The following is a 27030-nucleotide window of genomic DNA, read 5'->3' on the forward strand; positions in this document are numbered from 1 at the left end:
TCAAGATTGTTTAAGGACTTACTCCCTCTGCATTTGATTCCAGGATAGGTTTTATATTTTCATGCTAGGATGAGTACTTACAACCTGACTTCTTAGCAATCTTCGTTTCCTCATACTAAACCCAACCTTCGTTTCCCCATACGCTGAAGGCAGAAAAGGCTTATTTTCTCATTAAAAAAAAAGTTGTTAGATATACAGATAACTCATGTTTTTACCTGTAGAAATTCTTTATTTATTCTCTTTAGTTATTCTCTTAAAACTTAATAAATTGCCAATTTGGAAGATACTTTTTGTTATTATAATCATAGCTTATAGAGTATGTGCTATTTTTTGTTTTCTGTTTCATCTAAATTAATTCAGACTGAGCTTCTTCCCAGGTAGGCTGATATAGCAAAGTTTTACTATATTGCTATAATAGACCTTCTCAATAAGAGCAGACCACCTCCCTCTCTAAGAGTCATTTAGAGTATTTTTAAAAATTAGAATAATTTATTACTATCAAGTTCAGTATTCTAGCAGGAAATAAAAAATGAATATATCTTGAAGTTATTTTGTTTTTAAAAAAGAAATGGGCAAATTGGAGTCATTAAGAGAAAAAACAAATTTTTAGAATAGCTTGCATATGAACTGGATGAGCCAAGGGGAATTTAAAGAAGATACTTCAAAGAGATTCTAAAATCTAGACACTAATTCTTTAAAAAAGTCAAAGATTGCTATCTACCTTAAGAATTATTGGGACCAATAGACAATGTTAATAGGAATAAATAATCTATATTACTATTTATTCATTCATTCAGCATGTTTATTGAATATTTGCTGTATGCCAGGTGCAAGGTAAGTAAAAGAAATTATCCACATTTGAAGGGCTCAAGAGCCACATGTGGCTGTTGGCTACTAGATTGGACAGCACAAATATAGAACATTTCTGTTACAGCAGAAAATTGTATTGGACAGCATCATTCTAAATCTCATCAACAAGCTAGATAATATATAACTTACCAGGACAAGGTGGCCTCCCCTTAAGAATTCATTTGTTCAGTGTCCCTTCATTCATGCGAGAAACTTAAGTTGAATTCTCTGTAGGTATCAGGCATTCTGCTAGGTGACAGGGATGTCGAAATGAATAGTATAGTTCCTATGTTTAGGGAGTTCATGGTCTGGTGGAAAGACCCAGACTGGTAAACAGTTATAAAATAGCAAAATAAATATTATTGTTAGGGAATGTGCAGGAAGTACAATGAGAACACAGAGGCGGGGCCTGACCAAGTCTGGAGGGGTAATGGAAGTATTCCCCCAGAAGATGATTGAATTGAAGGATAAGTAAGAGTTATCCAGATGGAAAAGAAGCAGAGGAAGGATGCTCCAGGCAGAAGGATCAAAGGCACTGTGGAAAGAGTTTGTGGAAATGCAGGTAGTTTAATATGGAAAGAGCTTAAGGTACCCCCGGGAAAATGGTAAGAGATGAAGCTAAAGGGATAGACCTTATGTGTCTTGCTTTATTGTGAAGATGATGGGGAATCATTGAAAAATATTAAACTGGAAAGTGGGACAAATTACATTTACATTTTACATTAATCACACTAGGAGAAGAGAATATAGAGGTAGGGACACAAGAAGCAGGGATGCCAGATAGGAATGTGTTTTAGTAATCCAAGCAAGAAATGGTGATTGCTTGGACTAAGAGGGGAACAGATTCAGTTTCAAGGAATAGTTTAAAGGGTACAAACAACAGGATTGACTGAATTCAAGTTTTAAGGAAGTAAATGAGAACATATGTAGCTGTTGATCAAACTGAATAGCATAAAATTACAAATGTCCTTTTGCCAGATGATTATCAGATTACTAAATTGCCTCCTATCCCTAAAAAAAGCCCTGAGAGCTGTGAACTAATGAGGTTTACTTCCTTATTGGTTAGATTCTGGTGAGATGCTGTAAAGGTGAGAGGCTGAATACTTAATTAGATTCTGGATCAATAGATTGAATGCCAGGAGATCTGAATTGTGATCCTGGGCAAGTTGCTTCACTTTTAAATTTCTACCCTATAAAATGAAGGATTCAATGACTTAAACTTGAACCCTTAGGGGACTGTTGGAGGTATTTCAAAAGCTGTGGGGTGGGGGTGTCTCTTCTAGCTGCAAGATTTTATGATCCATCATCTGCATGCTCTGTTTACTAAAAGAAATTATTATGATCAAATCAGATGGATATGAGAAAGTGCTTTGTAAACTATAAAGCCCTATATAAATTTATGGTTCTATTACAATTTTGACACTAAGCTCTTTGTTTAATGCTAAGCCAATTGGGCTTAATCTATAGCATAATCTTTACACAGAAACTGAGGGAGAAGAAAAATGATAGATTATTTTCAGTGTAAAAAATATGAGAGATTAAGTAAATACTAATTGCAAGTATAGTTGCTGATACGTGAAATAAGTCTCATTGTATCATAGGCCATCTTCATTTTGTGTCTGTGCATATGTATACATGGTGATAGTAGAAGCTGAGCTAACATTTACAAATCTGGTTGGAGACCACTAGGGATTCATGGTAAACTGTTACTTGGAGACATTAGCCTGGATTGTGGCTAAAAAAGCCAGCAAAATGCTGGGTGATCTTAAGAGAAATATTTTTTAAATTGGAAAACACCCTTACTTTTAACAGACTATGTACAATTTTGCTTACCTTCTTTTCAGTTAAGATGTGATGGTACTAGAGAAAGGCAACTCAGTTATCTGGGACACGGTAGGGGGTAGGAGGTGCCATTGCATGAGGACTATGCAAAAAGGTTCTGATGTGTGTAAATTATACCAAATAATGAAAACTGTGGGTAGATTTGCTAAGTAAGTTTTGTTTTGCAAAAAATAGGGTGCCTGAGAGAGGTGACTTATCACCTACCTAATGATCCTGACTACTTAGTCCCTAGCAGAGAACCAGAAAGTAAGGGGAAAAAATAGGACACATCTGAGTAACCAAAAGGTTACTTGTACTCAAAAGGTGTATATATATATATGTGTGTGTGTGTATATATATATATATATATATATATATATATTCAGAGACATTTATAAAAACCATGTACTGTGGGCAAGGCCCTTGCTTAGGCTCCATTTGCTCTTAGACACAATTTTAATAATTAATCAACTGATTTGCCAGCTACTAAAGATTAAAGAATAACATATTAGTAAGAGAGATGAGTGAGAGACCAAAGAGTACGAGTTTATGTTAAAACTGCAGGAGAAGGCAGAAAAATTGTAAAAGCTAGACACAAGAACTCAAACAACACAGCATTCTGAGCTATTTAATTTAAAAGAAAACAGCTCTTAATACTATAGCAGCCTCTGGGAATTTGATTGTATTGTATAGAATAGAATGTGTTCTTAATAGTGACCCAGAGAATTAAGAAAAATTTAAATAAAGTACACTCTTTTTTTAAAAGTGTGTGTGTGGGGGGGGGTTGTATATGATACATTTTAGAATTCCATAAAAAAATGCTTAATATAAAAAAAAAAGTTTTGATGCTTAAAACAAAAATTACCATTACCTTAAAAATAACAGCAACAATGAAAGCTTTTTTGGAACTCCTCATTCCCTAGTGATACCAGATAAATTAAGCTACACCAGACTTGCATATATTTATTGTTTTTAATTGTTGATTTTGAGCCTTTCTAAACTATATTTCACCCAGAATATGCAAAAGTTAAGAATTATTTTTGTTATCCCAAGAATTTTAAAAGCTGAAAATTTAAATGGCTTCTAAATTATTGGTTCAGATAAATTCACAAATAGAAAAATCTGTAATGTTTTCTGAGAAAATTAGGATATTAATGGGGAGGGAGAATGATTGCAGGTATTCGTGTTCTTATTAAAGAAGCTTGCATGTAGAATGATAAGATCTTTTTTATGTCAGAAGTCTTTCAAGTCTTCAAATAATATTGTCAACTTTACTAAGCAAGCTATGTAACTAGTATTAACATTTTAAAGCACAAAATTATTGTTGCAAAATAATCTTTTGAAATATTTCTTTTTTGTCTTGTCCTAATATATCTTTTAGTTTTTAAAGAAGAGCTAGGGTACTTTTATGAACAATAATTATTAAAAGGCATGAGGAGACATTCCTGAGTCATCCTGATTTTGCTACTTAAAACCTTGGTGTCTCGCTTTTATTGCTGTTAGCTAGAGATGGGATTTTTATAGAGCATATGCTATAAACAAAGCAGATGTTTAGAAATATGTTGACAGCCATGGAATTGGTACAGTTTCAAAATGCTTCTATAACCATTGACCTGAGGCTAATGAGACTCAGAAAACTTTACTTGATTGAAGTATATTACCACTCTTGAACTTTATGTAGGATAACCCTTCTAAATTTATTGTAATTAAGGATTACAGTGATTAAATAGCAGATTAGTTTAAAATTATTAGAATATTTGTGGCAATGGGTATGGAGAACATTCTCAGTAGTGGAAATTGATGGTTATAAACAGTCTTCATTTGAAATGGTTACATGTAAAATATTACAATACACTTGTAATGAACAGAAATCAATTTACCAGTTAAATCCTTGTGTGTTTTGCAATCTTGTTTTTACTTATTTATTTTTAATAGTGTTTGCCAGCTCTGAGCCTGTGCCAGGATTCCAGGGAGACACCCTGCAGCTAGCATTCATTGACCTCAGACAAGTAAGATATAATAATGTTCTTCTTATTTATTGCCTTCTACCTGCTGCCCCCCGCCTTCCCTTAAGCTACAGGAATGATTGTTTGCCTGGAAACAACCTCTCTTCAGAAAAAAGTTAGCTTGATGACGTATTTAGCATTGCTCTCTGAACTTGTATCCAGTCACTGTCTCAACTTCATGGAGTATTCTCATCAGTGAATATTTAATTTAGTCATTAACTGCTAATAAACACATGACTAAATAATAACTTTGTACTTTGGTTTAATGGCACTTAAAGTTTAAATTATTTCTTAATGATTTAAAATATATAAAAATTTGTGGAGTTATTAGTATCAGGACCCAGGTTAAATGTAAATTATTACAATCTAGAAAGGAGCCCTTGCTTCAATTTTGTGAGTAGTAAAGAATGCTATTTTTGTAAATTTCCTGTGTGCCCCCAGAAAGAAGAAGAAAACCTCTTTCAAAAAGGCAATTACACATTTTGCAATTCTTTCCTGGTCACATAACTCTAAGTCTAATAATAAATGTGGTTTTTTTTTTTATTTCTTCTATTCATTGTACTACTTCTTTGACATAGCTATTGTCGTGTTCTTCGTTTTCTTCTTTTTACCCTTTTCTGTTCACCCCCGTATGTTTTCTTCTTCCTCTTCCCCCTCCCCCTTTTTCTTTTTCTTTCTTAATCCTAGGATTAAGGAGCTTGATAAAGCTGGGGGAGGCACAGGGGTGTAGAGGAGGGAAGGATTCAAGTCAAAGGGCTCAGGAGTGTTAGAATTGACAACAGGAGTAACTACTGCCCTTGGCAAGAAGAATCATAGAGATGGAATTAAGGCAAAGCCACCGTCATGTCAGTCTGTTAATGGTACCACCCTCTTGGGAGAATGGAGATGACTGGAGATGAGCCTCCGCCATTAGTATAAGCAGACCCTACAACAGTGATTTGGGAGCAGGACTAGTTTGAACAGTTAAGGAGCTCTGATATCAGTAAATGCTTGAGAATATTGCCCTTTTTCCTTTAATTCCAAACCACTGGTAGATTAACTATTTACTAACTACTATGTATTCATTATTTGATGAGGAGGGAAGTGGTTGAAACAAAAGTCATGTAATAGATAGCTTCAACTTTATGGAGTTTAAAAATCCTTTAGAGAAACAAAACACCCACGAACTGGTCAGGAAGCCTTGTAAGACATTGAATCCTGTGGAAATAAATAGTACATCTTCATGTCACATTTAGAAGGAAACTGAAAAAGCCATTCCTGTCTCCCAATTATGTCTGTAAAGCACTGAGTATATAAAAATATTTATATTTATTTCTGTCTGCCATCAATGCTAAGATATTCTGTTAGGGATGACCTGTAACTATAGATGATTACCCTTGCTGAACTGTGGAAGATAGTAGAAAATGAAGGAGATAGGCTCTCAATTTCCATTCTAGGTTAGGAGAAGAGATTCTGTTAGTGGTGGAGCAAATGGATCTCTATGTTGGAATCTTATTTCCCAGCACAAGATTATCTAATATAGAAAACTGGGTCCTTTAGCAAGTTGGAAATAACATTTGGTTGTATATCCTTTTCCCAGTTACTTCCTGGGGTAAGTTTGCCTGTAGCAAAAGCATGAATATGTTTCCCAAGCCAAAGACAGCTTTAAAAGCAGATTATTTGGTGATGACTCCCATTAATATTAAGTATTTGTTCACAAAGTAATGGAAATTGATTATGTGATGTATTCTCAGTTTTGTATGAATTTGTATGGTGGTAATTAGTTTGTATGATATTAACTAGTTTGTAATCTCATTGTAGGATTGCGAATAGGACTGCATAGCTCATGAAACTTTTTATATCTGTGGGTTCAGATAGGTTGTTGATTCAATGCAGACTAAAACAAATCCCATGTACTTTTTTCGTTTAAATACAATCATCATTCAACAGCAAAGAAGACTTCTTTACAAGCATATAGTTCACTAGGGAATTGTTACTAAGGCATACTTTTAAATATTAATAAACATCTCAACCTTTTTTGGTTGACTTTATTATTTAAGTATGTGCGCTTAGAAGGCATTAAGTCCTGGTTAACTTTTCTTCATTAATGTAATTTCTTTAAGAGACTTTTTAAGTGCATAAAAAACACTATTATGAAACGTGGAGTTGCTGGAATAAAAGATTCATATATAAATAACTGTAAATATAAAATAATTTTAAAGTATGATAGTAAATATTCAGTGGAAGTGACTAGTGGAAAGAAAATTTTGATGAGCTGATTTATTACATGTTAATTTTCTTGTTTTAAAAAGGGCTTAAAATTATTTCTCCTCCTTATAATGTAAAAATTGAGTCATATATATGTAATAGATTATTACTCAGTCTTGAAAAGGTATGAAGTTTTGATACATACTACCACATGGCTGAACCTTGAAGACATCATATTGAGTGAAATAAGTGAGACACAAAGGGACAGATATTATATGATTCCACTTACATGAAAGGGCTAGAATGTGCATATTCATAGAGATAAAAAGTAGAGTACAGGTTACCAGAGTGTTGGGGGCCAGGAGAGAGGTAAATGGGAGTTAATGCATAATGGGTGTAGAGTTTCTGGCTGGAGTAATGGGAAAGTTCTGATATTGGATGGTGGTGAGGGTAGCTCAACATTGTGAATGTTATTAATCCCACTGAATGGTATGCTTAGGAGTGGTTGAGATGGGAAAGTTTATGTTGTATAAATGTTTCCACAATTAAAAAAATAATAATAAAAAAGAACTACTAAAGAGACAATGACAATTGAATGCAATACATGATCCTGGATTGGATCTAATAATGGAGGAGAAAAGGCCTAAAAGGACATTATTGGGACATATGAAAACATTGGAATATAGACTATAAGCTTTATATCAAATGTTAAGTTTCTTGAATTTGGTAACTGTACTTAAGGTGGTTATGTAAGTGAATATCCTTGGTCTTAGGAAATGTACAAGGAAGAATTAAGTGTTAAAGGAGCATGATATTCAACCTAAGCTCAAATGTTTAGAAAATTGCTGGAAGAAGGGATGGACAGACAATACAGCAAACATGGACAAATGTTAAATATTAGTGGATCTGGGTATATTGTGGGGGTATGCTGGAGTTCTTTGAATGGATTTTGTATTATTTTTGCATGTTTGAATTATCTCAAAATAAAAAGTTAAAAAATTTTAATCATACTTTTGTTCTTGTAATTTTGTATTCTAAAATGAGAATATATAACTAATTCTTATCTTTAGCTACTGGACCTCTTGAATTTTATGATTCCAGGGGCCTATATTTAATAAATTGTTAAGAATAGTTATTTTTCAACTATATTTGTTTTTTAATTATTTTATAAACAGTTAAGTGGTAAAATGCTATGTATAGAAATTGGTCATAAATTGAAATTAGTCTGGAAAATGAAGGAGTATCACATGAGGAGATATAAGTTTTTTGTGTCAGATGTCAGTGATTGTTTAAATAGGTATGCCTTAAAATTTCAATAGTGCTTGTATGTTCCTGACTTCATAAAGATTTTTCATGGTAAATATTCTTTTAATACTTTTATATGAAGTGGTATGTCATCAAATCTAGAGGGGCTGCTAACACCTTTATTTACATTTCAGTTGGGTTTCTGCACTTTTCCTTCTTTATTTCTAGTCTGTGATCCATTTCTGTCTTAATAGGGTGGCTGACAGTTCTTTTCAAGTATACTTAGAAAGGCAAAAGAGCCCTTTTCATAGTACTTATAAGGGGTCATGCTTCTGGTTTTTAGTTTGAATTTGATACTGCTTCATGAATTGCTGGGTATGAAAGATTAGGAAGTAGGTCCACTTGTCAGATTTTACCTGCCCACCCGGACTTTGCCCTGAGGTCAAACTCCTGATTATTTGCTGTTCTGAATAGAAGAGTTGATGACAAGTATGAGCTGATACAAGAGGAAAGTTAGAACTATATCAAAGCTGAAGGCAAGAGAATTGGGACTCAATGAGAGACTAGCTAAAAGATGGATCATCAGGATTGCCCTCTTCTAAAGAAAAGGAAATTGCTGACCTGTGAGTGAAAAGACTTTATCATCCTGCCAATCACATGCTTGCTAATGGAAGCCAGTTATCGCAACAACATCTTAAAGCCTACTGCCCCAGTAGACAATGTGGAGGATTAGCAAGTACTGGTCCTGCATTATGTGAATATGTTGCCTCAATCAATTTTAATTGTGCTGTTTAAGCATGATTTGTATGTGTATGTTTTTTTGTTTTTGTTTTTGTTTTACAAGTAAAGCCTATCCTCCTTTCTACCCCCAGTTCTGAAATTAACTCACTACATGATGGACTTTGATATACTTTTTTTAAGAATTTTATACTTTTACTTTTCTTTTACTTTTATACTTATACTTTTCTTGTACAAAGACCATCTTTTTTGTTAAATATAATCTTTCAAGTGGATTTCAGATGAATATGTGAAATTCTATTGACCATAATATTAAAATGTTAGAATTTAAAAGCTATTTTGATTATAAGAATCTCTGTATAATATGCAATATTCAGTGATGATTTTTAGAACTCATTCTTAAAACAGAAAATTTCATTAAATATCACTGGAAAATAAAATGTTCCATATTACTGAATTTTTGAGGTAACTAAACATTATTTTTAATCACCAGAACTTTCAAATGTAGCCATTATGATGGGAAACTTAAAAAAATTTCACCTTCATAACTTCTTATTGAGCTTAATTCTCACAGGAGATTGATTATCCCTGACTTCACTAAAACTAATACTAAATCCTATTTATTTTTTATCTTACTTCACCTTGTGATAACTTACTTAGACTGGCAAAATATCAGTGCTGTGTCTGACAATATCTTGCTCTTCTTTTAGAAATATGGAGAAGTTTAGGTAGGTTGAATGATAAGTAGTTAGGTGGATTTGTAGCTATTAAAACAGTCTTTTGCCCACAGAATGTTGGTTAATGCATCATTATCATCCTAGAGCAGTGTTTCCCAGTCTTTCCAAACACTGATTTCTCAAGATGATCTTTAAAAAAGGGTTACCAAGGCCAGGTAATTTGGAAAGCACTTTGTACTCTAATCCCTTCTTAGAGACTCACCATGTGCATAAGAATTTTAAAGGCTGAGAAGTTCTGCAGTAACCCCACATTTCCCAAACTCATCACAGAACACCTCCCTCACTCATTTTGGGGTATGTTACATGGAACATATTTTGGGAAATGTTGCTTAAGTACGTCTCTGGCAGCACTCTGTAGACATCTGTCTTTGACAGTTTGGGATCTTGGATAAGGATAGAGGAAGTATGAATGACATGGATAGATTACACAAAACTAAAAGTTAACTAAGATGACAGAAGAGAAAATCAGAGTGGTCTCAGTAGGCTTGAGTGATGGGCCAAAGTCAACCAAGTTAAATATAGTAAGGAAAATATTAAGTGCCATATATAGGAAATCTGGATCTGATAATTTTAGTTGATCCAGCTCTCATGTGGATTTTTCACAAGATTAATACATCTCTATAACACCCAGATTAAGAAAGAAAATCTAATCAATACTTCAAAAGAGACCTGCCCTGCAGCTGGGCCTCTTTTCTCATTACCCTTCTCCTCCTCAAAGGATAACCACTATCATGACTTCTAACACTGCAGATAAGGTTTGCCTGATTTTGAACTTTGACCTTTATATAAATGAAGTCATGCAGTATAACTTTTTGATTCTGCCTCCTTTAGTTCAATATTGTGTTTGCAAAATGTTTCCATGTTGTTACATGTAGTTGTATTTCATTACTTCCCACTGCTCTTTAGTTTGCCTTTATACACATTTACCATAGTTTATTTATACATTCTATTTCTTTAAAAAAGTTTTGTGGTAACATATATAAAACAATTTTGCATTCTAACCATTTTTAATTGTACAATTCAGTGGTATCAGTTACATTCCTAATATTTTGTTACCATCACAACCATCCATTACCAAAACTTGGTCATCACCCCAAACTGAAACTCTACCCATTAAGCAATCAATCTCCATTTCCCACTAACCCCCAGCCCCTGGTAATCTTTAAGCCTTTTTTCTCTATGAATTTAGCTATTCTAAATATTTCATATAAGGGAAATCATACAATATTTGTCCTTTTGTGTCTGGCTTATTTCATTTAGCATAATGTTTTTGAGATTCATCCATGTTGTAGCATGTATCAGAACTTCATTCCTTTTTATGGCTAAATAATATTCCACTGTATGTATATACCACATTTTATCAATTCATCTGGACATTTGGGTTGTTTCCACCTTTTAGCTATTTTGCATAATGCGGCTATGAACACTGGTGTACAATATACATTCTACTATTGATGGAGGTATGAATTGAGTCCAGTTTTGCTATTATAAACAGTGCTGACATGAACATTCTTTTGTATGTCTTTCAGTGGACATATGCACCATTTCTGTTGAAATATTTACCTAGGAATGGAATTGCTGAGTCAGAAGACATGTTTATGTATACTTTTAGTAGATATTGCAAAGCATTTCTCCAAAGCAGTTGTACTAGTTTACATTTCAAACAACAGTGTAGAAGAGTTCTAGTTGCTCCGCATCCTTGCTATCACTTTGTATTGTCTATCTTTTTCAGTCTAGTCATCCTGGTGGGTGTGTAATAGTTTTTACATTGTGGTTTTAATTTGCATTTCCTTATAAAATTGAACTTCTTTTCATAAGTTTATTATCCGTTTGAATATCCTCTTTTGTGAATTATTTGCTCAGGTTTTTGCCTTTTTTTTTTTTCTATTTGATTGTCTATGTTTTACTGATTTGTGGAAATTCTTTTTTATATTCTGGATATGTGTCCTTTGTCAGATGTATATTTTGCAGATATCTTCTACCCTGTGGCTTGTCTATTCACTCCTAGTGGTTGGTTTCTTTTGATGAACAGAAGGTCTTAATTTTAATGAAGTTCAATTTATTTTTTTTTTTCTTTTATGGTTAGTGCTTTTAATGTCCTGTTTAGGAAATCTTTGCCTACTCCAAATATCATAAAGATATTTTCATGTCTTTTCTTCTGAAAGCTTTATTGTTTTATCTTTCACATTTAAGTTTACAATCCATCTGGAACAGATTTTTGTGGTGTAAGTTATAAGGTTCAAGATTCTTTTTGTTCCATATGGTTATTCAATTGACCCAGCACCATTTATTGCAAAGACTTAGGCTTCATAGCATTTTAATATAAAATAATTGAGAAACACAAGTCTGTGAGACAAATGACATATGTGTCTAATGTACAATTAAAATAGTTTCTATTTCTTCCAGTTAACTATGTGCCTATGTTTCATGGTTCATGCCATCCCTCATTAGTAAATTAGTTTATTGTAAGGTTGTTTTGTTTTGTTTTTTAATATTTTGCACCAGCCTAACTAAATCCTTACCATGTCAAAGGACATTTTTAAAAAGAAAGCAATTCTGGGGTATTTACAACAAAATAAAGGCAGTATAAAAGAAAAAAAGCTAAACTACAAACCCATGAGGACAAGAATCATGCCTTTTTTGTTCACTCCTATACATCCATTACTCCCTAACACTGTTCTTGGCATGTGGTAAATAATCAGTAAGTGTTGAATAAGTGAATGCAAGTCTTTAGTTACACTCAAAAGCATTCTTTGCTGAACAGCAACACCTTATTATGAATTGAGGTATTCCACATTAAGTTAATGTTCCGTATAAACAAACATTCTTTAAAAGCACTAATTCTTTTTTCTATTTTAATTATTTGTGGTGAGAGTATTTCTAAAAATACACTGCACATTTCTCTGCTTTCTCAAATGAAAGTGCAACAAATATAAACATTTCTTGATTTTCCTTGGTCATTATTAATGATACTAATATCATAGTATAACATAGTTTACTTCTAAGATATGTCAGCTCTACAGCAGCTGCTTATTCTTTTATAATTAAAGAAGTATTTTGGATAGGGGGATCACATGAATTTAGACAAAGACAATGTACACTTTAAGGGCTCAGTAGTGACCGCATGTAAGGCAGAACTCAAAGCAGCATTCCCTCATCTACTATTGTTTGGAACTGAGTCATGAAGAAAGTAAACCATGGTGAAATAAGTTTGGTGAATCTTGCATACTGTGTCCCTGTCTTGTAAATTCACAATTTCATTAGCATATTAAAAGCTTTGAGAAATTCTAGAGTATAACCCATTTTTCCCCAAAACCTGTTTGAATACTTTACACAAATGAAAATCTCTTACCATCCTACAAAGCATTGTTCTGTGTTATAGAGTTTGGAAAATCTGACTTACTTGGACTGCTACTGCATTACATTAATCTATGGCTTCTGGAACTATCTGGTTAAAAGAGGGCTATGATAGCAAATAGATCAGCTTTTCAGTAGATAGATGAAATTAAAATATTAAAATGCAATTAGTAAGAAATGAAAAACAATAAATTTTCAAGAATTGTTTATTGAACATCCTGGTTTTTTAAACATTCAGATGACTTTATGAAGGATGATAATTACTAGAGGATTAATGTGGCTTAGGTGCAGTAAACCAGTCAGTCACTCATACCAAATAACTTGTTTTTAAGAATCATGAAATGGTAACACGGGATTGCTTGTGAAGAATGAAAAGATTTAAGTAGGAAATTAAAATTCCAGCCCATGTGGAGTTCAAATCCTAACAGTTGTCAGATTCCTTAGAGAATCATTAAGGCTATTGTTACTGAGTCACAGTAGGCATACTTGGAAACAAAGAATAAGTAAGTTTACTGGGGTTTTTCCCTCCTCACTCATACATTGCATATATTGTAAATGAAAGGATGGTAAAAATTTGAAGGATAAATGTTTTGATCAAATGATGAAGGCAAATTATATGTTTTTCTGTGTTGTATAAAGAACATGTCCTAATATAAAAGGAAAAATACAGTGGAAGTGACTTTCTTCAAGATAATTGCACCTTTCCTTGAAACAGAAAATCTAATACTTGCCAAAATAAGAATCTTGGAACAAAACCAAAATTTCCAGAAAGAAAATAGTATTACTATTTCCTGGTACTAAAAAAGTGACAAAAAAGAGTTTTACTAAGTACTTTAGGACTTAAAGAAATTGTTTGCCCATGTGGTTTACTTTACACATTAACTTAGCTGTATACCTATAGATATAAAAAGACAGGATGGGATAACAAAAGTCTACTTTGTTCAGCTGGTCTCTTTTACCTGACATCAAGTCCTTCCTGCCAGGCAAAGGGGGAGTTTTACACCTAAATATGTTCTTTTTTCCTGCCACCACATCTTTGATCTGATAGTTTTTTAAATGATACATTTTTTAAAGTTGTTTTGTGACCTTGCACAAATGTTTGTTTATTATGGCACCCTGGGAAGATTCTCTGCCTCCAGAAGAATTCATGGACCATTCTGAATGTTAAACTCTAATCCCTTTTAGTGTTGTTTTTTTCTAACTTTATCATCAACTCCTACAACTTTATTTTTTCTTATCCATATCCTGATCCAAGATGAACTCATTGCGTTGGAACAACAGTATAGTCTATGTCATTTTTTAAAGAGGCAACCCATAAAACTACTCATTACTTGACAGATCTGTTTTCTTACTACCTGTGTCATCACCATATATGCCTTTTTTTTTTTTCATGATAAATTACATGGCTAGCTTTTCAATACAATATGCTACATGAGGAATAGGTGACCATTAGCTATGGCTGTTACTCACTTGACCACTCTTACATTCTATCACTTTGTATTAGAAATCTGTTAGGAATAACTTGCAGCTTTTTATTGATTTTCTCCCCCTCAGCCTTCAATTCCATGGACAGTAATTGGTTATAACAAAGGATTGCATTGCACAAAGTCCCACATGCCTTTAGATCAGGAATTCTAACCTGGATTCTAAACCATGTATTGATTTTAGGAGGTTCATGCAGAATTTTGTTTGTATGTCCATTTTTCTAAAAAAGAGTGTCCAGTGTTTTCAAAAGATTCTCAAAGGCAGTCTTTATGACCTAAAAACAGTTAACTAACCACCACTGCTCTAGGGAAACTGAGAACTATCTGAATTAAGCCAGATCACAGAGAGCTGTCCCATTTCCAGATACTTCTTCACCTACTTGACAAATATTTGAGCACCTGTTCTGGGCATTGTTTTAAGAGCCAGGGATAAAATGGTGAACAAGATAGGCAAGATCTCTACTCTTGTGGATCTCCTTTTGGTAAAGGGAGATCCGCAATAAGTAATGATAATTTCAAATAGCTTTAGATGATATGGGAAAAACAGAACAGGTTAATATGATAGTGACTGGGAGTGATGTCAGCTGCTTCAGATTGGGTTATCAGGGTAAACCTTTATAAAGAAGTAACATTTGAGCAGATAGGAATGAAAGCAGGCAGCCATTGAGAGATCTGGGGAATGGCATTCCTGGCAGAGGGAAGAACAAGTGCGAAGTCCCATGCTGATAAAGAACAGAAAGGACAGTAGTGTGGCTTTAATGTAATGAAAAGGGGGAAAGGGGTGCAAAGGAAATTGGGAAGATTATCAGAACAAAATCATGTAGGGCCTTGAGGGCCTTGTTAAAGGGTGATGAGATGCTATTCAAAGATTTGAAGCAGGTTGATATCATGCTCTGATATACATTTTTAAAAGATTATTTTGGCTGCTCTGAGGAGAATGGATTGAAGAGGGACAAAAGTAGAAACGGAAAGAGCAATTGAAGATTGTTTTGGTAGTCTAGGCTACAGATGATTGAATTGCTATTCCTTAGTTACTGATTATGTAATTCACTGTATTTCACAGTTGCATCTTCATGTGGACTCAAAGATTTCTGTTTTCAATATTAGAAATAGTTGAACTTATCCTGGACAAGTGGTTTGCTTTTGTCTCAAGAATATTGAGTTGTATAAGTAATTAAATTTTCTTCTTTATTTTGGAGCTAGAAAACTTGGGGTAAATTTGTAATCTATTCCTAGGAAAGGTATAGGACAATAGCACGTGCATTTTGTGTTATAGCTTCCTCCTCTCTCCTACTCTCATTTTCTCTTGGCCCTGACTTTTCTCAGTTACTAAGTTGTATTTATTTTGTATATATTTTTATAAGTTGCCTTAAAAATCCATTTTGAACAAGGCAGTGATACATACATCTATTCAACATCTGTTAATGGAATTCCTAAAGGTGTTTGCAGTAAGAAGCATCATGGATGGATGGATGTTCATTTATTTACTTATTCATTCACTCATTTATTTATTCACCAAATGTGTATTAAGTGCCACAAGTGAACAGCAGATGATAAAATGAGTAAAACATGATGTCATATGGTGATAAGTACTATGGAGAAAAATAAGATAGGGAAGGATAATAAGGGAATATGGAGATGGGTAAGGAGGGATGGCTGTGCTTTTTGTACTCACGGAAAACACCTCACTGGAAAAATAATATTGAGCAAACATTAAGAGGGTGTCAGCCATGTAAATATCTGGAAGAAGAGTGTTCCAGGCAAAGGGAAGGACGATGTCAGAGCCTCTGAAGTGTAAGTGTGCTTAGCGTGTTTCAGGAACAGTGAGGAAGCCAGTGTGGGTGGAGAGAACTGAGCAAGGCTTTGGCTTTGGGACTAAATGAGTTAGGAATGGCTTTGAGCAGAGAGACATGATTTGAATGGGGTTTAAAAAAGAATCACTCTAACTGCTGTTGAGAATAGAATGTAGAAGGGCAAGCATGGAGACCAGTTTGGAGACTATTTTAATCTAAGAAAGAAATGATTGTAGACTGGACCAGGGTGAGATTGGGGGAAGTAGTGAGAAATAGATTCTGCAAGGAGTTTATTTCTTCCTCTTCAATGGTCTCTTTCTCTTTCATATTTGGGAATTACCATTCACTCATCTATTTAGCTTGACTTATTTTATTTATTAGTGTTTTCAAGTAATATATTGTATAAAAGTTAGTATTCTTGGAAATTCTTAAATAAATCTTTAAAGCTTCTAACAAACTGAATTTATTGTGGAAAACCTCTTTCTTCTCTCATATATGCCAATGAATACTAGCAGAAAATTTTGTTTCTATTTTGTTTTCTTTTTAAAAAAATCATACAACATGCTATAGACATACCATATTTATGTCCATCTATATGAACAATAAGAAACAGTTTATGTGATTGAAGATTATGTTGCATGAATAGAATTGAAATTCTCTCAAGTAGCTTCAGCTGTTAAAGAATCCTGATTCTAATAAAGGTATATTTACCTGTTTTCACATGGGTTGTTTCCATGTATGTGAAATCATTGCCTTCTGAATTAATATATTTTATTAAATGTAAAAGTGAATGTAATCAGAGATTTTGAAAAAATCTTAAAATAGTTATAATGCCTAGAAAAATCCTAAGATATTTGCTGGATGGATTTTATAGCATTTCTTAGAAACAATTAATGTTTGAATCCCTATATATGAGTGAAGCTTGGGGATAGACAGCCTAAATAAGTGAGTAAGAATATGAAGGAACAGGAAGAGATCTTTTGACCATCTGAGAAGGATCAATGAGTGAGAGAGTTAACTAAGAAGAGATTATAGAAAAGAAAATATCAGTAAGGACAGAGAGATCAGGATTGGTACTGGACACATAAAAATAGTGAAAGGAAAGAAATAATATGAGATTAGGACCTGAGATAGGTAAATAGAAGAAAGTGAATTAATTAAAATAATTATATCAAGATTATAACAAGATGTAATAATACAGGTTAGGAAGGAAAGAAATGAGTATGTAGTCAGTATTTCTACATCAATGAATAGTAGATACCAATTATCAGGATATATCTGTAGGAAAATACTGTAAAACATACTGAAACAATTTGGGGCAAAGTGATCAAGATGAGTTTTATTGTATATGGGGGAAAATTCGTCCTGTCTTATCTAACATCTAAGTTCATATTTGTAGGCTTCTTGAATGAAAAAAAAATTATCTCAAATAATTAAAACTTTTATTTCCGGGTAGAATTTTTTTTATGATAGTCTAGTGGCCCCTGTTCTTCATTAAATAAATAAATAAACAAACTTAATATCACCCGAAAAAAACCATATGGGTGAGAGCCTCATTTGCTTTTCATTGTCACCCATGACAGAATGAAAGGAAATGTAGTAAAAATAAAAGTAAACACACTAAGAATATTTTACTTAGGAAGAAGTTGAAGAAATATTGTTAAGCACTAGTGTGCTTATATTCTACAGAATATTATTTTTTTAAAATTAATCTTGATTAGTCCATGGCAGTCTTCTACTTTACAAGTATCTGATAAAGCTTTAAAGTTCTTAATACCTCTTTTATCCCTACCACTGTGAGGAGGCAGAAGCACATAGGACGTGACAAACTCAATAAAAGAAGCCCATGAACATACCTACCGCAAAGCCAGGTTCTGTCAACAGGTGAAGCTTCTTGAAAGTATTTGACTTCCATCCCACAAAACATGTTCCCCAAAGTAGCTTTATCCTCCTCTTTGAATAGGTTTTAAAATTTAAATTTTAAGAGGGGAAAGAGAGATGGAGAGTTGAGATTTTGAATAAGTGGTTATATATAGTTTCTTTTCTAAAACTGCCACATATATTTTCAGTATTTATGATTTTAATTGTATTTGGTAGTTCAGTTAACTCTCATTTTCTCTTTTCTAGATGTTGTGACTTTCTTTTTACATTTTCTTGAAGTGAAAACCCAAATCACCAAAGCAGAGAGAAACAATGGGAAACTCTTAAATTTGATTTAAAGTTTATAATTCCATTGCATAAGTAATAAGTTCAGTAATGTTTGTTCTAAAGATAAAAACTAAAAGCTATAGACAAGCAAAGAAGGTATTTTAAGTAAGAAAGTATCTTCATGGCTTGATTCAAAAATCCAGTATTTCAACATTTAATGGAGCTGAGGGCATAAATTATATTAAAATTTTACCTAAAGTAAACAAGACATTTGCTTCTTTCTGACTTAGCTTAGTAGAGGAGATAGGATTGCCAGCAAAATTTTAATTAGGAGAGCAAATTTGGTAGGCTTTGGAAAGAATTAAATCTCTAATATAAATAATAGATCTTGAGAAGTTGGGGCATGAATAACAGAAGAGCTAGACAATTTGAGAGGTAAGTTAGTTGGCTTCAATGAAGATAAAGACTGTTAGATTCTGAAAACTACCTTGTCTAAATGATAGAAACTAAGGCGTGTAAAAAGAAAGCCACTGAAAAGTAAATGAATGATGGGTTAAAGAGAACACTTTCCTGATAGGAAAGCAGGAGACAAGATGGAGTTCTGCTTCTTAATAACTATTGCCTGACCTTGGGAAATTGTTTCCTGAACTGTTTCAACTATATATTTTTATGGTTTAATGACATTTGTGAGGAAAAATGTTGTATGGTTTACTTCTGTGAGAGATATTTTTCATGGCATGCTTTATCTTCACTGCTAAAATTAGTGAATTATGTAAAGCTGCCCTACAAAGACATCATGGACTGATTGAGTCAGCAGTTACCATCTTTTTGTATTTACCACACTTCTTCATCAGGGCATTGGTGAGGCTGGTGTGTCAGGTGTCAGGTCTACATCGTGGTGAACTATGAGGAGCTGACGTCTCCTTCCAACAATATTGCTTGAAAAGGGAAAGGTTCCCTAGACACCAACCTCCTTGTTCTCATTATCCCCCTAACCCACTTTCTTCCACCCTTTTATGCATAATTAATCTCTCTCCACCATAACCCCAAATGATTGTGAGGTTTAGGAAAGAAGTTCAGATATACTTCACCATAGAAAAATAGGAGAACCCTGATAAATATACACTGGTATCTGACTCAAAACAAACAATTTGAGGTTCTATGTAAAGGGACATGAATAAGCCTTGGAAGTTATGAAGGAATTGTTTGGCCATAATTCATGCCATGGAGACTGGGCATCCGCAAAGACTTTACTTTGAAACCTCTGTCTTCTGTTTCTAATCTTAAGGCATCATAACAAAATTCTTTTGCCACTCGTCCAGTTTATTCTTTTATGATGAGGAAGAAGGCACTTTTCAATAACAATTATTTCCACTATAATTAAACACATCTTTTGTTTGCATTATATTTGTTATTATACTGTATACAGACCCAGCTTGCTTAAACTTGTCTTACTTCACAGGAACTTTCTTTAGAAGTTTTAAAGTCTTTGACTTCTTAAAGTATTAATGGGATTTGCCAAAGTTGTAGTATCCGAATGCTTGTCTCAGTTTAGTAGCAGGACAATAAGCTTGTTCACACAGCTCCTGCAGCAAATATTTTTTTTCTCTTAGACAATCCTAAGTTCATTTGAAGTGCCAAAGAATTAAAGGAAGATGTATTTGGTTTTACTCCTGAATATAACAAGACCAGACATCTCACAAAGTTTACCTTAAGGTCCAGATATTAGAAAAGTATGCTGCCCCTTGGGAGAGCTTAGATTGTAAAGGATTAGTCTGAACCTAAATGGATTTCCGTTTTCTTCTTCTTGCTCCAGTGTCATAATTTGGGAAGTTGACAGTTTATATGCTTACCTATGTATGTGATTTGTACTTATACCTTCAGTTATTTTGAACTCACAGGTTTTTAAGAGTATTTTAAGAATAAAGATTATAGGTCTTTTGTAGTTTGGAAAATTACTCTCTAACATGATTATTTCAAAACCAAACCAAACCATAAGAATTACAAAAATACATGCTCACTTTTTTAAAAACGTTTTTTGTTTTTAAATAATTAAAGACTAACTAGAAGTTACAGAACTAGTACAGAGATGTCCTATGCACACTACTGCTAGTTTACTCCAATGTGAAATTATATGGTTTCTTACATTACCAAAACCAGGAAATTGAATTGAATGCTCATTGTTTAAAATAAATAAAACAATCAAACATATAAGTGTATAAAGAGAAAGCTGTCATTTTTCCTTCTGCTCAATCTCTCTTCTTAGAGTAATTGGTGTGTTTTCCTCTATATCTTTTATGTTGCATATTCAAATACTCACACGTATGTGTGCTCACATGTAGTTTTTTCCTTTCTTTGGGAAAAATGAGACCATTTATTCTGTATTTTACTTTTTTCATGCAACACTTATTTTTCATTTGTAAATATGGATCAGATTCATGCTTTTTAATTTCTTCATAGTATTCTTTAGTATAAATTTACCATAGTGTATTAAATAAATCCCCTTTTGTTGGATATTTATAGTCCCTAGTTTTTCTACATATAACTAATGCTGCAGTTAAAATCCTTATACCTATATATTTAGCATTTGTAAAAGTATTTCTATAGGCCTTCAGAAGTCAAACTACTGGGTACTGCCAAAATAACTACCCCAAAAGGTATATCATTCAGAATAATTTTTAAGAGAAGTACTTGGTAATATGACAATAAACAAAATTAACAAATTTGTGGGGAAAATTATGTCATCTAAGTGTGCAGTTGGTCAAATATGGAATATTCCTAATTTATAATATCAGTATTATCATATTCTGATTAATTTTGAAGTAAATTTGTAATGTTTTACATAAGGAGTAATCTTTGTCTCCCATAGATTGGAAATTACAAACCAGTAGACATATGTAGAGAGAAGTCCCAAATTTAAATGTTTTTTAATATCAATATTCTTGCTGTTTTTCTTACTGGAAAGGATATTGTTAGATAGTTAGAATATGCCATCAGCAATAAAGTGTAATGATATGCTGGCCTTTGATAAATACTATATATGCATTAAGCTAATTATTAGATATTAGCACAGCCTTAGCACTGTTCAACAGGAAACTATCATTTCTCTTAAAATTAATTTCCATTTTTTTTCCAACATTCCTATTATTCATTTATGAGAAATAATGTTTCTCTCTAATAAATACTTTCCTTTTTGGAATGGTAATGTGTCCTTTTTTCTTAGTATAGTATTCCTTGAGTTTGGAGGATAATTATGAAAAGTTTATATTTAAATACCTTGTCAGAAAAACAGCAACAATGTACTTTCACATGCTAATGAGTATTAGAACCACCATATTCACTGTTACCATCTTTTTACTATATAAAACAATATTCCTTAGATTGCCTTTACTATGTTTTCCATAGTGTGAATCTTAAAAGTGTTCTAAAAATCCCTATCAAGCATTCTTTTTGAAAGCAGATTTGTTACACATGTAATTAACATGAAATCATGTATAAATTAAGTGATCCTAGTCTAGTTGTTTAAGCACTTAACTAGTAAATTTAGGAAACTGGAGTCCAATCTCTGTTTTGCATGTAATTTTGAGCAAGTCACTTAATCTCTCTGAAACTCAGCTTCTCCTTTTATGAAGTATAGAAAAACCTATGCTTTACTTGAATGAGATGTTCAAGTGAAAATTCTTCAGTTGAAAGATGTAAGTCCAAGGAATTTACAATTCATAAAGTATATTTTAAATTGTTCACATAATATCTAATTGTATGATAGATATAATACAAATATAACTAATGGTCTGAAATGGAGATAAAGAAAATTAATGATAGGTTACTAAGTGAACTTTGGGTAGAGAGTCTGTCAGGATCCATCTTAAGTACTTTATGTATGAAAGAGTCTCTGACTCAAGCTTTATTTATGCAAAATTTTTACAGTAGTTTGAATTGGGAGCTTTTTCTTATGCCCTAATCTCTCTACTTTTCCTTTGTGGCTGTGTTTTGCCTAGATAAGACATAATCCTTAAGCTTTTGTTTCCCAAAGTGTTCCATGAAATATAATTTACTTCAGTTCAACAAGCTTTCATTGAGAACTCCAAGGTAGAAATTAGAACTATTACTTCTGCCCTTAAAATACTCATAACTTGGTTGGAAAGTGAAAACAAATATACCCCTAAAACTAGGTATATGTACAAACTCCAAACTTTAAGAAATTCTCAGTGCCCATAGATGCTGATCCACCCTGTCCTGCAATTTAGATGACTCAGAGAACTCTTAACACCGCTATCACTCTCTTATATATTTCTCTTATATGAAACCATGTATTTTAAAAAATTAGATCAGTGTCTGTAGGTCAACAGCAACCTCTTAAGAGCTAAGTGGATATATAGTCATAATGAGAAATTTTAATAATATAATGTTACAGATCACAGAATGAAATTGCTGAAGGGATTATCTGATTAAAGAATTAATCATCCATAGCATCATTGCCTAAACTTCCTTCTTAAGTATACAATACAATGCTTATAACTAATGTTAGGTAACACGTTAGTCCTCAGTGTTCTACAATTTATAGTTCTCTCCTTTTCTCAATTTTTGTGGTTTCTTAAATGTCAGATCATCTGCCAGTTACCTTCAGTCTGTGATTCAGTGATTTTTATGTTTGTGAAATCCTGAGATTTGAGAATTGAAAGGGACTTCAGGAAACATCTAACCGCTGGTTCCAGACCTAGAGGCTCTTCCCTTGCTGCTGCTCCAGATATCTCGAGTTGGCCCACACTGAGATCGAAGCTTCCCTGTCCTTTTGAAAACCTCAAGCAGCTTCACCACTTCTCTCTGAGACCGGGTCAGACACTGACATTTCTGGCACTTCCCAACCATCCATCCCTATCCTGGAAGATTAAAATATTTAATTACTCAGCTAAGTTAAGTAGTCTCTCACTGCTCTTTCCACTTTCTTGCTCCACTCTTTCCCACCTCCCAACCTTTTTTACGGTCTCATTCCCTTGTTCTCTTCACTCATATCACTTCACTTCTTCTACCTTTCTTAAACTATGCCAGCTGCAAACCCTTGTTTCAATGTAAAAAGCCCTACAGTTTCTGTTTGGCAGAATGCCTCTCTCCCTCCTTGTCATAGGATTCTGAGGAGACTCCTAACTCTGCAGCCCTCTCTAGTGGTAGCTACACATTCATTCACAACTTGCACAGTGAATGACAGAGTGGTGTTCGCCTGGTTCCCCATTTCTATTTATAGATCATTGTTCTTCCACTCTTAAGTGAAAGCTTCAGCCCCTTTGAGCCTCATGTCATTCATCTCTATCACTGTCAATATCTCTCACTGTTATTTTTGCGTCAAATGGTATATCTTTATTTACCACCCATCCTCAGTTCCTTTCCTTCTGACTCAGGTGATAGTTAAGCTTTCTAATCATGGCACTCTCTTCTTCCTATTTCCTTGACCCTGTCTTTTCTATGAGACTTAGTTTTATTACTCATCTTCCTTTCCTCCATCTTATTCTTTTCCTAACTATGTTAGCCTAAAATCGTGTTCAATCTCTTCATCCTAATAGAGAGGAGACTTCTCTAGTCTCATTCTAGCTATTTTCAATCTCTTTTCTCTCCTTTGCGTCCAGATTCCTTAAAAGAATGATTTATAATGATTGTCTTTATTTCCTCATCTCCTCTTCGTTCCTCAGTCTAACTATCTGCTTTGCCACATTACTGAAACAGTATTGTTACCAGGGCAGGGAAGGCTAGTAGGCATTATTTTCTCTTTAAAATTCTCTCTTCAAAGGTGCTAACCTCACTAAACATTTTTCCTCTGCCTCCTTTGCAACTTCTTTGTCCTCTTGCCTAAATGTTGGTGTCCCTGAGGTTTTTGTTGTTAGAACACTGCTCTCTATGTATTTCACCTTGGTGAGCTCGTCTACTCTCATCATATCTCTGACACAAACTACTGTATGCCTCAAATCCATATCCAGTGCTTGGTAGACATTACCACTTGGATGTATATCTCACAACCTGTGGCCAAAGCTATCAACACATGATCTTCCTTCATTCTGAAGTTAGATCTTCTTTCTGTGCTCCTACTTCAGTTAGTTGCACTACCCGGCCATGTGCCACATTTAGTCATCATGTCTAGGTATTTTTCCTTCTAAAGAATTTCTCAGATCCATCCTCTTCTGTCCATCCCAACTACATACCTGTCTGTTCCAGTATATGCCAAGATTGTCAAAACAGTCTTCTAATTATTTTCCCGGCCTTTAGTTTTATTCTCCTCAAATCCATTCTTCACAGAGCTTCTGAAGTTACCAATCTAAATCGTAAATCTGACTGTGCCACATCCCTTGTTTAAAAACTTTCAAGGGCTACCCAAAGTTCCTAAACGAGGCATATGTGCCCTTTTGTAATTTGGTCCCCATACCCTTCTCCAGCCCATCTTGTACCATCCCCTTACTCATATTTAAGTTTAGCGACACTGAAGTACATGACCCCATAAACACAGCAGTTTCTTGGCTTTGTGCCTTTTCTCATGCTGTCCCATCTGCTTGAAATACTGCTGCCCTTCCCTTGACTGGCTCAGTTTGGGTACCATCTAAGACGCCTTCTCGGATTTGCTTCCCATCCTAAGCAAGATTTAATGCACTAATAATAATCCATACACAGATCTATCAATATAATTGGCACATTAGTTCATGATTGTGTTTGTGTGACTATCTCTCCCATTATACTTATATAAACTCCTTGAATCCAAGGACCAGGTCATCATCTTTTCATAGCTAGTCTCAAAGTGCTTGTCACATGTGAACACAGCCCCCTTATTTTACGGAAGAGGAAGTTGAGACACACGGAATTTACAACTCCCTTAAATGATTAATTCAAAATGAATGTGGCTTGATTTTTTAAAAACTAGGTTGGGAGGGAATTTAATAGGGCATAGACATAAATACCCTGTTGGTGTCATAAGAAACATTAGCTCTGAACTGTTTTACTTCTTACTCAAGTGAAATATAATGAGATATCATATAATTTCCAGAGTACTGATTAAGTGAGACAATTAGGAAGGTTGATTTTTCTGAACCAAATTGGTGCCTTTTCTAACATTCTGAAGCACCGTAACCAAATACCAGATATTTTTAAATTGTCCTTTAAAAAATGGAGTCTTTCCTTAAAATCATTGAATGCTCTCTTTTTTCTCTTTTTTTTTAATTTTTATTTTGAAATAATTTCAAACATAGGACAGTTGCAAATACAATACAAACCCCATACAGAGAACTCCAACACCCCCCCCCACTCCCAGATATCTGTGTCTACCAATTTTACATTTTGCTACCTTTGCAGTACCTTTCTTTCCCCTTCCTTCCTTCCTTCCTTCCTTCCTTCCTTCCCTCCCTCCCTCCCCTCTCTCTCTTTCTTTCAACTATATCTGTTATATTTCTATCAATTATCTACCCATTTATCATCTTCTGAACATTTGAGGGTAGGTTGCATATATCATACTCCTTGAACTGGTAATACTTCCGTGTACTGAATGCTCTCTTAATAATCTCAGATTCTTACTAAGAATTAAGTTATAGCTTTTAATATTTTATTAATTTATTTTCAACCAGTTGGTAAATACTTAAAGAATGCTTCTAGCTTTCTCACCTGTTTGTTATCCTCTCTCCTGTCTTTGTCCTCCTAATGATCATCAACAAACTTTACCTCCTCAAACTGTGTTAAGGGCACTGGGCTAGGCACTGTTTTTATATATTACAAAGAAGAGACGCTATGGCTTGAGTTTTTTTCTGATGGCCCAGTGTAAGATGTTTATGCAAAGTGTCAATGGAAACAATTATCTTAACAGGATGACACAGCCTATTTTGTTTAGAAATGTCCTAATTTCCTGTTTAGGTTATCCGGAGGTCAGGTAGAGATTGCTTTTTGCACTTTCTTAGTGCCAGACTCACAGCAGGCAAGCATTGAAGGACTTAGATCACAATCCATTTAATTCCAGTGGCTGCATTTATCTTCCTCGGAAGATAAGTCCTTCCCCTGATGTTTTTTTTCAGGTTATTTTTTTGTATTTTAAAGCTATAACCTGTAATGAAGGTATAATGCCAATAGCTATTTACCAATAGCTTCTTCTTGCCTAAGCTGCACCTTAAAGTTCACCTGTTGCCCATTTTGAAGTTCATGTGGATGCCTGCATTAATCGGAATGTCGCAGGCAATGTTGTCACTGTTACCTGTCTCTGAACACTGACTGACTAAGCACTCAGGCAAGCATCAGGCCTCAGAATAAGCCTTGACTACATACTGTGCACTCCTGCTTGGTGAATCAGCTTCAGTGTAGTTTGTCCCCTTTTTTTTTTTCATATTTAATTATGCCTTGAGGCTGTGGAAAGACTTAATTTATCTATTGAAAAAGACTAAGCTGCAAGTGTTCTGACATGTTTATCAAGCAAGTTATTATACCTGAGAAAAGATAACTACATATACAGTCAGGTCTGGAAGTAACTGGATGATTAGGGGTTAATGAATTTTCTAGCATAAGAATAGTACCCTGTAGTTTCTAGACAAGATGTTTAAAGTAAACTAAATACAACATGTCTTTTTTAATTATTCGAGTAAAGATTACAAAATCTATTACAAGATTGGAAAGAAAAATGAGGACACAAGCCCTCTTCAATACAAAG

General features: G+C 33.9%; 1 protein-coding gene across 6 annotated transcripts in view; it reads left to right on the forward strand.

The window, feature by feature from the left end:
- Positions 1–27030, forward strand: part of EXOC6 (exocyst complex component 6) — a 228740-nt gene that overhangs the window by 188677 nt on the left and 13033 nt on the right. For 5 of the 6 annotated variants that reach the window (XM_037804144.1, XM_037804145.1, XM_037804147.1 and 2 more), the window contains one exon: positions 4606–4679. The exons of the other annotated variant lie outside the window; for it this stretch is intronic. In XM_037804144.1, coding sequence (XP_037660072.1) covers positions 4606–4679 — 74 coding nt within the window. The remainder of the gene's footprint in view (positions 1–4605; positions 4680–27030) is intronic. 6 annotated transcript variants of the gene reach the window in all.

The sequence above is a fragment of the Choloepus didactylus genome, chromosome 15, assembly GCF_015220235.1.
Source record: "Choloepus didactylus isolate mChoDid1 chromosome 15, mChoDid1.pri, whole genome shotgun sequence".
Classification (NCBI taxonomy): Eukaryota; Metazoa; Chordata; class Mammalia; order Pilosa; family Megalonychidae; genus Choloepus; species Choloepus didactylus.